Genomic DNA, 14,087 nt, shown 5'->3' with positions numbered 1-14,087 from the left:
AGAAATAGATGCGAAACTAACTGATACTTACTTTGTCCATTCAAGTCCTGAAATAGAGGATAGTTCCACTCCTCAAGGGATTTAAGAAAGAGGTTACAGGCCTCTGAACCCTTTTTCAAAATCATGTGAATGATCCCTCTAGCAGCATCCTGTTCCACCTTCTCGCAGCAAATGATGTTTACTTCTTCGCCATTCAGAACATGCCATACAAATAGGTCATCTGTAATTTGCTTTATAACAGTCATTCCCATTCTTTGAATAAGGGCTCGGCTATTGTCCTTTATGAAATTCACTGAGGAGATGGAGAGAAATATACATATTTATTTGCTTATATAAAATGTGCATATCAGCATCTGTCTCCAGAGCATTAGGGCCATGCATTTTTTTCCTATGGGCATCTCCTGAGTTATGGAGATGCCAAATGCCTGAATTCCAGACCTACAAGAAATGCTCTGCAAAGCATTTTTTTTTTCTGAGACGGAGTCTTGCTCTGTCACCCAGGCTGGAGTGCAGTGACGCGATCTCGGCTCACTGCAAGCTCCACCTCCTGGGTTCAAGCAATTCTCCTGCCTCAGCCTCCTGAGTAGCTGGGATTACAGGCACGCACCACCATGTCCAGCTTATTTTTGTATTATTTTCAGAGACGAGTTTCACCATTTTGGTCAGACTGGTCTCGAACTCCTGACCTTGTGATCCACCTGCCTCGGCCTCCCAAAATGCTGGGATTATAGGCATGAGCCACCGTGCCCAGCCTCTGCAAAGCATTTCTAACCCCAGAGTTATTGATGAGCAAGATGGTTTTGCTTTGGTGAAGAAGTAAGGTGAGTTATCTTGTCCCTCCGATATAAAACAGTCCCCAGTGAGGTCGTAGTGGTAAGACCGTTGGCTTTAGAATAATGGCACTGGCCTAGGATCTGCCATTTGCTACCATCTGTGTGACCTTGGCAAGTCACTAAGCCTCTTTGAGTCTATTTCAATTATGTGCTGCTGGCCGGGCACGGTGGCTCACACCTGTATTCCCAGCACTTTGGGAGGCCGAGGCAGGCGGATCACCAGAGATAGGGAGTTCCAGACCAGCCTGACCAACATGGAGAAACCCTGTCTCTACTAAAAGTGCAAAATTAGCCTAGTGTGGTGGTGCATGCCTATAGTCTCAGCTACTCAGGAGGCTGAGGCAAGAGAATCGCTTGAACTTGGGAGGTGGAGGTTGCAGTGAGCCGAGATGGTGGCACTGCACTCCAGCCTGGGCAATGAGAGCAAAACACTCCGTCTTAAAAAAAAAAAAAAAGGATGTGCTGCTAAATGGTTTCAGAAACTGGCCCTCTGGAAGTAAAGGCCCTAATCTGTAGCAATCACCAATCCCCGTGGTATAAATATTCCTACCATGGCCTATTTCAAGCTAACAGCTTATGTTAACTTGCTAACAAAAATACTGAAAATTCAATAATCAGGTTTCACATCACAGTAAGAACTAGCTCCAGCACACTGGGGATTCCTCATCTGTACGATGGTGTCAAGAACAGTATTTAACTTAGGAAGTTGTTACAATAATTCATGTATAGTATCTCATACAAAGTAATAACTCAATATATGTTAGCTACTATTTTTATAGTAGCTCAATATATGTTCGTTCAATATATGTTAGCCTTTATTCAGGTGTCACCGGACAAAGGAAGAGCACATTGTATCTCCCACACACTTAGGTCTTTTCTGAAGAGTAGCACATCAAAACATTGGTTTTTATCCAATGTAAGCTCTCTCGCCTGGTGTTGAGGGTAGCTGTGTCCTTTTTGTGTCTGACTTTGCAAGATCTAATTCTGAAATGCAGACCACACCGTACCCAGGCACTGTACCTACGCTGTTTGTGAGAGCTCGGAGAAATGTCTTCCTGGTTTTTAACTCTCAGACACCATCTGCACTAGATTTCTTCCTGGGCTAGGCTGCTCCTGGTTTTTTTTTTTTTTTTTTTTTAGATGAAGTTTTGCTCTTGCTGCCCAGGCTGGAGTGCAATGACGCAATCTCAGCTCACCGCAACCTCTGCCTCCCGGGTTCAAGTGATTCTCCTGCCTCAGCCTCCCAAGTAGCTGGGATTACAGGCATGCGCCACCACACCCAGCTAATTTTGTATTTTTATTTTATTTATTTATTTTTTGAGACGGAATTTCACTCTGTCACCCAGGCTGGAGTGCAGTGGCACGATCTCGGCTCACTGCAACCTCCACCTTCCGGGTTCAAATGATTCTCCTTCCTCAGCCTCCTGAGTAGCTGGGACTACAGGCGCCTGCCACTGCACCCGGCTAATTTTTTATATTTTTAGTAGAGATGGAGTTTCACCATCTTGGCCAGGCTGGTCTTGAACTCCTGACCTCGTGATCCACCCGCCTTGGCCTCCCAAAGTGCTGGGATTACAGGCATGAGCCACTGCGCCCAGCCTTGTATTTTTAGTAGAGATGAGAGTTCTCTATGTTGGTCAGGCTGGTCTCGAACTCCCGACCTCAGGTAATCTGCCCGTCTCAGCCTCCCAAAGTGCTAGGATTACAGGCGTGACCCACCGCACCTGGCTGCTCCTGGCTTTCAAACCTGTGTTGACTGAACAGAGAGGGAATGCACTCCTCTCAAAGACCGCAGAACCTCTCTGGCCTGAAATGCACCATCAATCACTCCAAGCACCAGGACCCCACCCCAGCTGTCCTTTCTCACCATTGCAGAGCTCTACTGCTGACCTCAGCCGGAATAGTCCCTGTCTACATGTCCTGAAAGAGAGTCCCATCTCTCTCCTTCTGGGGTCTCATCTGTTCTCTAGCTTCCACATCATCCCTATGGAAGTAACCTCTAAGTCTGTGTCCCGTTGTGATCTTCAGTTTAGAGCTAAAGAAATACAGCCTTAGCCGGGCACGGTGGCTCACGCCTGTAATCCCAGCACTTTGGAAGGCTGAGGTGGGCGGATTATCTGAGGTCGGGAGTTCAAGACTAGCCTGACCAACATGGAGAAACCCTGTCTCTACTAAAAATACAAAATTAGCGAGACGTGGTGGCGCACGCCTGTAATCCCAGCTACTTGGGAGACTGAGGCAGGTGAATCACTTCAACCTGGGAGGCAGAGGTTGTGGTGAGCCCAGATCACGCCATTGCACTCCAGCCTGGGCAACAGGAGCAAAACTCAGTCTCGGAAAAAAAAAAAAAAAAAGCAATACAGCCTCAGAAAGGCTTAGAGACCCACACACACAAGTTCACAGCCTAGCCTTCCTAAGACTACCTTTCTTCACCTGTAAAATGAAGACACGTTATTTAAAAGACTCATGATATTGAATAAGTCACATAACTCTCATACACAAAAATGTCTTAAAATTGGAAAAGTGGCTAGGCACGGTGGCTCACGCCTATAATCCAGCACTTTGGGAGGCTGAGGCGGGTGGATCACGAGGTCAGGAGATGGAGACCATCCTGGCTAATATGGTGAAACCTCATCTCTACTAAAAATACAAAAAATTAGCTGGGCATGGTGGCACACGCCTGTGGTCCCAGCTACTCAGGAGGCTGAGGCAGAAGCATCGCTTGAACCCAGGAGGTGGAGGTTGCAGTGAGCCAAGATCATACCACTGCACTCCAGCCTGGGCTACACAGCGAGACTCTGTCTCACAAAAAAAATTAAAAATAAATATATATATATAAACAGTAAGATATTATTTTACTGTTATATCTCCTTGTATGTAGACCATCATACTCCTTCCTTATCAAGTAATTAGGTGGAAAAAATGCTGCTCATTTATTCATTATTCATTCTTTTCAGAATATCTCTTTATCTAGACCAATGCTTTTCAATAGAACTTTCTGTGATAATGAACATGTTCTATATCTGCATTATACAATATGGTAGTCATTAGACACATGTGACTACTGAGTACTTGAAATCTGGCTACAGTGACTTTGCAACTGAAGTTTACATTTTATTTTATTTTATTTAAATTCATCTTTAAATACCTACAGAGGGCTAGTGGCTACTATTAATATACTAGATAGCTCAGGTCTACACCCAGTCGTTAAAGTGGAAAGAGCTACATTTTTGTTGCCACTTAGATCTACACCCAGTCGTTAAAGTGGAAAGAGCTACATTTTTGTTGCCACTTAGATCTACACCATGTTTCTTCACAATGAGCTTGACGTGTAGCTCTCTGCTGTCTGGCTGAACAGGTGATGAGAACTAACAGTTTAAAACATACACCTGGTCACTCTTTGTGTAAGTCCTATCCTATCTGTGGTTCTGCCTTTTATCACAAGTTACCATGTTTGTAACTGAATTCCTAAAACAACAGAAGAATATTTGTTGGTAATTCCACACATGACTGGTCAGAGGAAGCCATGAACTGATTTTCCATTTAACATCACCAGTATTTGGTAGCAGACTGTATAACCAGGCAGATGTTATTTCTCATATACTTACTTGTTCTGAATGAAAGCTTCCCACCTTTCTATAACTCAATAGAAAATATTATTTCCAAATGGACAGATCAAAGGTGATCCCAATATTGTCCTCTTTTTTCTGTAAAACTACTCTTCATTCTGTAAAGCAAACAAAACAGAACCAGAGACTATCAGGTGGAGGGGCTGGTGCAATTATCTAGGTAATGCCCCGCTTTTCATAGATGAGAAAATGGTGACCCAAACCAGATAAAAACTTGCTCACAGCCCCTGGCTATTCATGGCCAAGCCCTAAAGAGAACCCAGGCGTTTGGACTCCTGGCCTAGAGCTCTAAACTATGTTCAACTGGAACTCTGCCCTTCTCTTCAAAGGTTCTTCTCATTTCTGCTGTTCAGAGCCAAGAAGGCAACTTGGAATTAAATGCCAAAAGACGGTATAAGTGTCAACATGAATGATGCAGAGGGTACGTTCTCTCCAGTATTTCCAGGAAAGAGTATATGGACTGGAATCATCCAGGGAGGAAGTTTTCATGGAGGAGACAGCACATGAACCAGGTCTTAAAGGATAAGTACGGCCAGGCGCGGTGGCTAACGCCTGTAATCCCAACACTTTGGGAGGCCGAGGCAGGCGGATCACCTGAGGTAAGGAGCTCGAGACCAGCCTGACCAACATGGTGAATCCCTGTCTCTATTAAAAATACAAAAATTGGCTCACGCTTGTAATCCCAGCACTTTAGGAGGCCGAGGTGGGCGGATCACGAGGTCAGGAGATCGAGACCACGGTGAAACCCTGTCTCTACTAAAAATACAAAAAAAATTAGCCCGGCGTGGTGGCGGGCGCCTGTAGTCCCAGCTACTCGGAGAGGCTAAGGCAGGAGAATGGCGTGAACCCGGGAGGCGGAGCTTGCAGTGAGCCGAGATTGCGCCACTGCACTCCAGCCTGGGCGACAGAGCGAGACTCCATCTCAAAAAAAAAAAAAAAAAAAATACAAAAATTAGCGGGGCGTGATGGCACACACCTGTAGTCCCAGCTATTCGGGAGGCTGAGGCAGGAGAATCACTTGAGGCCGGGAGACGGAGGTTGCATCGAGCCGAGATCGCGCCACTACACCCCAGCCTGGCAGACAGAGTGAGACTCTGCCTCAAAAAGAAAAAAAAAAAGGATAAGTAAGATGAAGCCAGGTAGTTGGGCTGGGGTGGAGGTGGAGGGGAGGATGTAAAACGCCTTGCAAGTGAGAGGATGAGATCAGGGAGTATGGAAAGGGGAAAAGTTCTCTTGTTCCCTCTCAGGGCGTGCGATGGGGGTGTGGCTCGCTTCTTCAGTGCCCGCTGCTCAGACCTCTAGGGGAGCATAGAGATGGGCGGGCTGTGGGGTTCCAATCCCGCGGCAGTGTCTAGTGGTGAATGTTTACAGCTCCTGAAGCCCCAGTGGGTGTGTGTTACAGGGTGCTCTTTTAGTTTAGCTGTCCGTAGGCGGCTTGTGTTAGCTCAGTGAGACCCCTGCCTTACTGCAAGGACAGAGGGCTTTCTGTATTCCGAGGTTCTTGCTTTGGGGTTCTTGCCTTGGTGTACCGGAGGAATTGGATCACACGTGGTCTTGGAGAATGAGCGCAAGGTTTTATTAAGTGGAAGAAGCTCTCAGCAGATGGGGTAGCCAGAAGGGAGATGGTTTTTCCCCGGAGTCAGACCGCCAACTCTTCTCCAACCCTCCACGCCAAACTCCGCGTAGTTCCTCTGGTGGATGGCCTGCTGGCGTGCCAGTGTCTGTTGTGTGCTCTTCCGCCAGCATTCTCCCTTCAACGTCTTCTCGACGTCCAGCTGCTTGTATCTTCTTCCACCGATGTGTTCCTCTCGATGTCCAGCCGCTTGTGTGTCTGCCTGCAAGGGACTCTGGGATTTTTATACGCACAGGATGACGGTGTGGCAGGCCAGGGTGGTCTTGGGAAATGCAACATTTGGGCGCCAAGGCAGGAGTGCCTGTCCTCAACTAGGTCCGTGGGCACAGGCCTGGGGGTGGAGCCCTTGCCAGGGACCCGCCCTTCTCTTCCCAGCACTTCCCTGCCCCCCTTCCCTATCAATATGAGTAATTGAGGAGACAGAAAAAAGGAGTTATGCTTCCAGGGTACAAAGGGGAAAAGCTATGGAAAGATTGTATGCCAAGATGAGGCATTTGTTCTTTATCCTATGAGCAACTGGGAGAGATTATGGTATGAGGAGCATGTTTAAAGTGATGTTTTAAGATAAGAAACGGATTTCAATTTTTTAAGATAAGAAACGGTATGGTCCTGTCATTTCATCCTCCTAGATGCTTTGAAAAGCAACTTCCTTTCTCCCTTTCCTCTCCACACACTCTGAAAAGCAGGGGCCCAGAAGCCTCTGAGACTGCTCTGTGTGCATTCCCAAACCAAGTTAGATGATCTACCCCGGCTCCTCATGCACACATACACGACCCCCTGCATCAGGATGAAGATGCAAAGTCTGAATTAAAGACAGCATGAGAGGGCAGACAGGAAGTGGGGAAGAGAACTAGAATCACTGGGTGGAGAGAAACAAAATGGGAGCTATGTGAGTGTGATTGCAGTATGTGAATGGAGTTGGCTTGGGAACTCATGTGAATGGAGTTGGCATGGGAACTCATGTTATCCTAACATTAAAACTCTTTTTTTGAGACAGGGTCTCACTCTGTCACCCAGGCTGGAGTGCAGTGGCCTGATCATGGCTCACAGCATCCTTAACCTTCTGGGCTCAGGTGATCCTCCCACCTCAGCCTCCTGAGTAACTGGGACCACAGGTGTGTGCCACCATGCCTGGCTAATTTTTTTTTTTTTTTTTTAGAGACAGTTTTGCCGTGTTGCCCAGGCTGGTCTCAAACTCCTGGGCTAAAGTGATCTGCCTGCCGGCCAGGCGCGGTGGCTCATGCCTATAATCCCAGCACTTTGGGAGGCCGAGGCGGATGGATCACAAGGTCAGGAGATCGAGACCATCCTGGCTAACAAGCTGAAACCCTATCTCTACTAAAAAAACAAAAAATTAGCTGGGCACAGTGGCGGGCGCCTGTAGTCCCAGCTACTCGGGAGGCTGAGGCAGGAGAATGGCGTGAACCCGGGAGACGGAGCTTGCAGTGAGCTGAGATGGCGCCATTGCACTCCAGCCTGGGCGACAGAGCGAGACTCCGTCTCAAAAAAAAAAAAAAAGTGATCTGCCTGCCTCAGTCTCCCAAAATGCTGGGATCACAAGCATGAGCCACCGCATCTGGCCATTACCCTAACATTTTATTATGAACATTTTCAAACATAGAGAAAATCCATCCCTCTATTCATTTATCAATCTATTTTACTTATTTTCTTGCACATTCAATATAAGTTGCAGATGTTAGTACATTTCTATGTCCATATAATTAACTAGAATTCAATATTGGTTTATTATTCTTTCTTAGGAAAAATTCACCTACAGTGAAAGCAGAGATCTTAACTGTACTCTTTGATGAGCTGAAAAATGCTTCTACCTCAAACACCTATCAAGACAGAAAACATTGCCCTCTCCTTAGAAAGTATCCTGTGCCCCTTCTCAGTCAAATTCCATCTCCGCCACACCCTCAAAGGCAATCGCTATTCTGATTTTTTTAAACCATAAATTAGCCTGTTGAAGAACTTCACATAAATGGAATCATACAGTATGTGCTACTCCTTTCATTCCACACAATGCCTCTGTAAGTTACTCATGCTGTTGCTTGTAGTATAAGTAGTTTGTAACATTTCATTGCTTAGTAGTATTCTACTGTATAAAATACTAGAGTGTATTGGCCAGGCACGGTGGCTGATGCCTGTAATCCCAACACATTGGGAGGCTGAGGTGGGCGGATCACCTGAGGTCAGGAGTTCAAGACCAGCCTAGCCAACACAGTGAAACCCTGTCTCTACCAAAAATACAAAAATTACCCAGGCGTGGTGGCTCATGCCTATAATCCCAGCTACTCGGGAGGCTGAGGCAGGAGAATCGCTTGAACCCAGGAAGCAGAGGTTGCAGTGAGCCGAGATCGTGCCACCACACTCCAGCCTGGACAACGACAAAAAAAAAACAAAAAACTATAATTTATTTATCTATTCTCCTATTGATGGATGTTTGGGTTGTTTTCAGTTTGGGGCTATCATAAATACAGAACAATGAATAATTTTGTACAAGGGAGTCCTTTCCCACAAAAACTTCTCTAAGAATAGCTTACTTTGACTCTAATCTTTCTAATTTCACAAGCTCTTTGACTAAGGATCTCCTCAGGTTAAACTAGGTGCTCACAGCCATGGCAAGTTTGCTGTGAATGTTTCTGTTGTGAGAGTGATAAGTGAGGGTAAGAAAGTCCTAGGTAAAGTTTCCTTTTTATAAAAAGCAGTCCCTAAATCATTTCTTTTCTAATAAAAAGCAGCCTGAAAAATCAAGCTGCAAGTATAGATAAGCTAAAAGCTTGCATTGGTAAATGCCAGTAGCTGTGCCCATAGAAAAAAAGCCACCTGGGGGCCAGGCATATTCAACATGGCGGATCCATCTTCCCTTTTCTTTTTCAACCATGTGTACAGTAGGAACAGACAACATAGCGCCGGCCAGATAGAGCATAATAAAACATAAGGGTGGAATGGCCGGCTCCTTCGTGCGCTATGCAAAGTCATACCTGTTCTGACCAATCTCTCAGGCCCTATGTATATCAGACACCACCTTCTCAAGTTCATCTCTATTTTTCTTTTTTTTTTGAGACAGAGTCTCGCTCTGTCGCCCAGGCTGGAGTGCAGTGGCGCGATCTTGGCTCACTGCAAGCTCCGCCTCCCGGGTTCACGCCATTCTCCTGGCTCAGCCTCACCCAGTAGCTGGGACTACAGGCGCCCGCCACCACGCCCGGCTAATTTTTTGTATTTTTAGTAGAGACGGGGTTTCACCGTGGTCTCGATCTCCTGACCTTGTGATTCGCCCGCCTCGGCCTCCCAAAGTGCTGGGAGTACAAGCGTGAGCCACCGCGCCCGGCCTCAAGTTCATCTCTAAAACCCCATGCATTGGCTGGGCGCGGTGGCTCACGCTTGTACTCCCAGCACTTTGGGAGGCTGAGGCAGGCGGATCACGAGGTCAGGAGATCCAGACCATCCTGGCTAACACGGTGAAACCTCGTCTCTACTAAAAAATTCAAAAAATTAGCCAGGCGTGATGGTGGGCGCCTGTAGTCCCAGCTACTCGGGAGTCTGAGGCAGGAGAATGGCGTGAATCCGGGAGTCGGAGCTTGCAGTGAGCAGAGATCACGCCACTGCACTCCAGCCTGGGCGACAGAGTGAGGCTCAGTCTGAAAAAACAAAACAAAACAAACAACAACAACAACAAAACCATGCATTTCACCACAAAACCACTCACTCAGGTTCCCCTCTCTCTCTGCAGGAGAGAGAGCTATTCTCTTTTCTCTTTCTTTCGCCTATTAAACGTCCACTTTTTTTTTTTGTGATGGAGCCTCACTGCGTAGCCAGGCTGGAGTGCAGTGGTGTGACCTCAGCTCACTACAACCTCTCCCGCCTGGGTTCAAGCGATTCTCCTGCCTCAGCCTCCCGGGTAGCTGGGATTACAGGTGCATGCCTCCTTACCCAGCTGATTTTTGTATTTTTAGTAGAGATGGGGTTTCACCATGTTGGCCAGGATGGTCTCAATCTCCTGACCTCGTGATCTGCCCGCCTCAGCCTCCCAAAGTGCTGGGATTACAGGCGTGAGCCACCGTGCCTGGCCTAAACCTCCACTCTCAAACTCACTTCTTGTGTGTCTGTGTCCTGGATTCCTTTGGCGTGAGACAACGAACATCGGGTATTTACCGCAGACAATGATGCTGCTTCAAAAGCATATCTATTTTTAGAAAATAAAATTTCCCTTTTATGTTAAAACTGATTCATTAACAATATAAAAAAAATTGTCATTGAAATTGGAGCAGCCAGGCGCGGTGGCTCATGCCTGTAATCCCAGCACTTTGGGAGGCCAAGGCAGGTGGATCACGAGGTCAAGAGATCAAAACCATCCTGGCCAACATGGTGAAACCCCGTCTCTACTAAAAATACAAGAATTAGCCAGGCGTGGTGGCAGGCGCCTGTACTCCCACGTACTCGGTAGGCTGAGGCAGGAGAATCACTCGAACCCGGGAGGCGGAGGTTGCAGTGAGCCGAGATTGCACCACTGCACTCCAGCCTGGTGACAGAGCGAGACTCTGTGTCAAAAAAAAAAAAAAAAAAAAAAGAAGGAAAAGAAATTGGGGCAGCTCAGGAGCTTAAGCAAGGGCACATTTTGGTGTCAGGATTGTGTTCAAGCTACAGCTCTACCACTGACACACTAAGAGTCCTCAATCAAGGGGTAGTGAGTGGCACACAGGAAGGACTCAGTGAATGGCAGCAACTGTAGATTCTTCTCTCCCTTTCTACTTCCCCAAAAAGGGGTGGGTTTGGGAAGAATCAGACCATCCCTGACTGGGTCAAAGTTTAAGTGAGGGTAGAAAAAGAAGAAGAAGACAGAGGAAGGAGCTAAGACGTATAAAGTTTTTAATTGCTCTCAAGAACAAAATCAACCAGTATGCTGAAGCTCATGTAATTTTTCTCAGTTACCCACTGGCATAAAGAACACGGCTGTGGACCAGGTGTGGTGGTTCATGCTTGTAATCCCAGCACTTTGGGAGACCAAGGAGGGTGGATCACCTGAAGTCAGGAGTTTGAGACCAGCCTGACCAACATGGTGAAACCCCGTCTCTGCTAAAAATACAAGAAATTAGCCAGGTGTGGAGGTGCACACCTGTAAACCCAGCTACCTGGGAAGCTGGGACAGGAGAGTTGCTTGAACCCAGAGGTGGAGGTTTCAGTGAGCCAAGATAGCACCATTGCACTCCAGCCTGGGTGAAAGAGAGAGACTCCGTGTTAGAAAAAAAAAAAAAAAAGAATAGGACTGAGACCTGTGTACTCCCCTGGAATGTAGCTATGGCCCTGCAACGCCTCCCCGTAAGCTGTCCAGTGAATAACTGAATTGGGTAGAAGAAGTCCTTTCCCCACATTTGTACATTGGAAAATGATATATTTAACATATATTATATATATATGTTATATATAATGCATATATAATATATGTATAATATATATTATATTATACATATATTATATATGCATTATATATAATATATAATATATATTATATATATAATGTATAATATATATGTATACATACACACACACACACACACACACAGAGATGGAGTATCACTCTGTCTCCCAAGCTGGAGTGCAGTGACATGATCTCAGCTCACTGCAACCTTTGCCTCCCAGGTTTAAGCAATTCTCCTGCCTCAGCCTCCTGAGTAGCTGGGACTACAGGTGCACGCCACTATGCCTGGCTAATTTTTTGTATTTTAGTAGAGACAGGGTTTCACCATGTTGCCCAGTCTGGTCATGAACTCCTGAGCTCAGGCAATCTGCCTGCCTCGGCCTCCCAAAGTGCTGGGATTACAGGCATGAGCCACCGTGCCTAGCTGGAAAATAATATTTAGTACTAATTCTAAAATTGGCATTTTCTTATAAATGGTTACATGAGCTCCTCAGAGAACTGAAGTTTCTCTAGACCCATATAACCCACGTCTATGGGGTCATTCCCACACCTCACAGATAAAATAAGGGAAAGAGTACATAGAATTAGGAGCAGACAGGAAGCACACAGAAATGGAAAATGTGTGTGGGCTTTGGCATTGCAGATCTGAATTCAAATCCTCACTCTGCACCTTATGAGGTAAGTATCCCTAGACATGTTACTTAGCCTTTCCAAATCTTGCTTTCCGAATCATGCATGATATCCACCTCCCTGGACTGTTGTGAAGATTAAACATGAAAGTAGTTGTGACAAATATGGTCAGTAGGTGTTATCTGTCTTCCTTTCTAGTAAAAAGGCTCTAGACTAGAATGTTCTTAGGTCTTTAATAGGCTTCAGCAATCTCACATGTTAATATTAGTGTTATGTGCTGAACTGGGCTTCCCCCAAATCCATATGTTGAAGCCCTGAACCTCGGAATGTGACTGTATTTGCAGACAGGGCCTTTAAAGATGTCATTAAGCTCAAATGAGGCTGTTATGAGAAGAGGAAATTGGGACACACAAAGGGAGATACCAGGAATGTGCATACAGAGAGAAAAGGCCAAAGAGAGAGGCGTGGGGAGAAGCCAACCCTGCTGACACCTTGATCTTGGACTTGCAGCCTCCAGAACTGTGAGAATATAAATTTCTGTTGTTTAAGTCACCCAGTCTGTGGTATTTTAAACACATTAATACGACTAATATTATAAAAGTGTGTGAACAGTTAAGAAGTGTGCTGACCAGGTTCTATCCTAGTTTTGTAGACAATTAGCAGTGTGACGTAGGGCAGGACATTTAACTCCTCTCTACCACATTTTCCACCTCTCAAAGCCAGGCTGCAAGGATCAACTGAGATAATGTATGTAAAGACCCTATCACGAAATAGGTGTCCCGTAAAGGGTGATTTCTTTCACTTCTGTCTCCAAATATCAGGTTTCTCATCAGTAACTTGGGAGATTGGATGGACTAAGTAGTCTACCTGGTTCCTTTCAGCTTTGATCATCTGTGATTCTAACAACAGTCTTAGCAACAAGAGTGAGTTTCCTGGCCGGGCGCGGTGGCTCACACCTGTAATCCCAGCACTTTGGGAGGCCAAGGCGGGCAGATCACGAGGTCAGGAGTCAAGACCAGTCTAGCCAACATGGTGAAACCCTATCTCTACTAAAAATACAAAAATTAGCTGGGGCGCAGTGCCGGGCGCCTGTAATCCCAGCTACTCGGGAGGCTGAGGCAGGAGAATTGATTGAACCCAGGAGGCAGAGGTTGCAGTGAGCCGAGATCACGCCACTGCACTCCAGCCTGGGTGACAGAGCAAGACTCCGTCTCAAAAAAAAAAAGGAGTGAGTTTCCTTTCTGTAATGCCAAAAAGTGTTTCCAAAGTCCTTTCCATCTCACAGTAGTCCAAGGGATACATGTACCCCTTGAACCTGATGAAGCCCCAGCAGACCCGATTAACCACCCCTAAAGGTTTCTCGGCAGGCAAATCCAGCCAGGCATGCAAACCACACTCGTCAATGTTAAGGCTTTTGTACATCCCAGACACAAGCTTTAAATGAATGTAAACCCAAATTTTAATATTTGGGCCCCAGACCTTAAAAATCCCATCTCTACCCACAGTACCTGGCTGAGCAATCCAATTGCCCTCTTCTTGGGGGACCAAGACTCGTTTTTAAAATAAAGTTTCTTTGTATTTGCTTTCTGTTTCAGTGAGGCCTCGAGTTCTTGTAGACCACATACCTTCTTGTTCTGTGAGAGGACAGTGTACAGAGAGGGGAACTGCTGAGCAGTTCCTTTTTTTTTTTTTTCAAAGCACAATAAGAGTGGTTTAGACACAAGTACTACCAGTTCAGAAAGGGAAGATGGGTGTAGGCAGGAGTAGCCAGGGAAGAAGTAGGACTTCAGAGTAAAAGATGCAAGAGCTAGAAATTCCGTCAAGAAAGGAATTACTCATTTGTTTCCTGTTTGTTCACAACATATGAATTCTATTGCTGTTACTTATTGAGTTACTTATTCTATACCTTAAAATGAAACAAAGTCTTTTGAACATCTGAC

At 46.0% G+C, this 14,087-nt stretch overlaps 2 protein-coding genes across 4 annotated transcripts in view; one reads left to right on the top strand and one right to left on the bottom strand.

The window, feature by feature from the left end:
• SLC30A6 (solute carrier family 30 member 6) overlaps positions 1-4,885 on the top strand; it is a 96,770-nt gene extending 91,885 nt beyond the window's left edge. The window contains exon 15 of the transcript XR_010117199.1: positions 4,792-4,885. The gene's annotated coding sequence lies outside the window, so the exon portion shown is untranslated. The remainder of the gene's footprint in view (positions 1-4,791) is intronic.
• Positions 1-13,804, bottom strand: part of NLRC4 (NLR family CARD domain containing 4) — a 46,299-nt gene extending 32,495 nt beyond the window's left edge. For 2 of the 3 annotated variants that reach the window (XM_063623733.1, XM_063623734.1), the window contains exons 1-2: positions 4,442-4,796; positions 32-292 (exon numbers count right to left, since the gene is read on the bottom strand). In XM_063623733.1, the coding sequence (XP_063479803.1) occupies positions 32-292; position 4,442 (262 nt within the window). In that variant the 5' untranslated portion in view covers positions 4,443-4,796. Of the gene's footprint in view, positions 1-31; positions 293-4,441; positions 4,797-13,655 lie in introns of those variants that run through there. The other variant, XM_055253545.2, reaches the window with a different exon arrangement.
• Between the last annotated feature and the right edge of the window lie 283 nt (positions 13,805-14,087).

The sequence above is a fragment of the Symphalangus syndactylus genome, chromosome 18 (genome assembly GCF_028878055.3).
Source record: "Symphalangus syndactylus isolate Jambi chromosome 18, NHGRI_mSymSyn1-v2.1_pri, whole genome shotgun sequence".
NCBI classification, from domain to species: Eukaryota; Metazoa; Chordata; class Mammalia; order Primates; family Hylobatidae; genus Symphalangus; species Symphalangus syndactylus.
The sequence above is the reverse complement of the archived record's forward strand: the minus strand, read 5'-3'. Positions and strand labels throughout refer to the sequence as shown.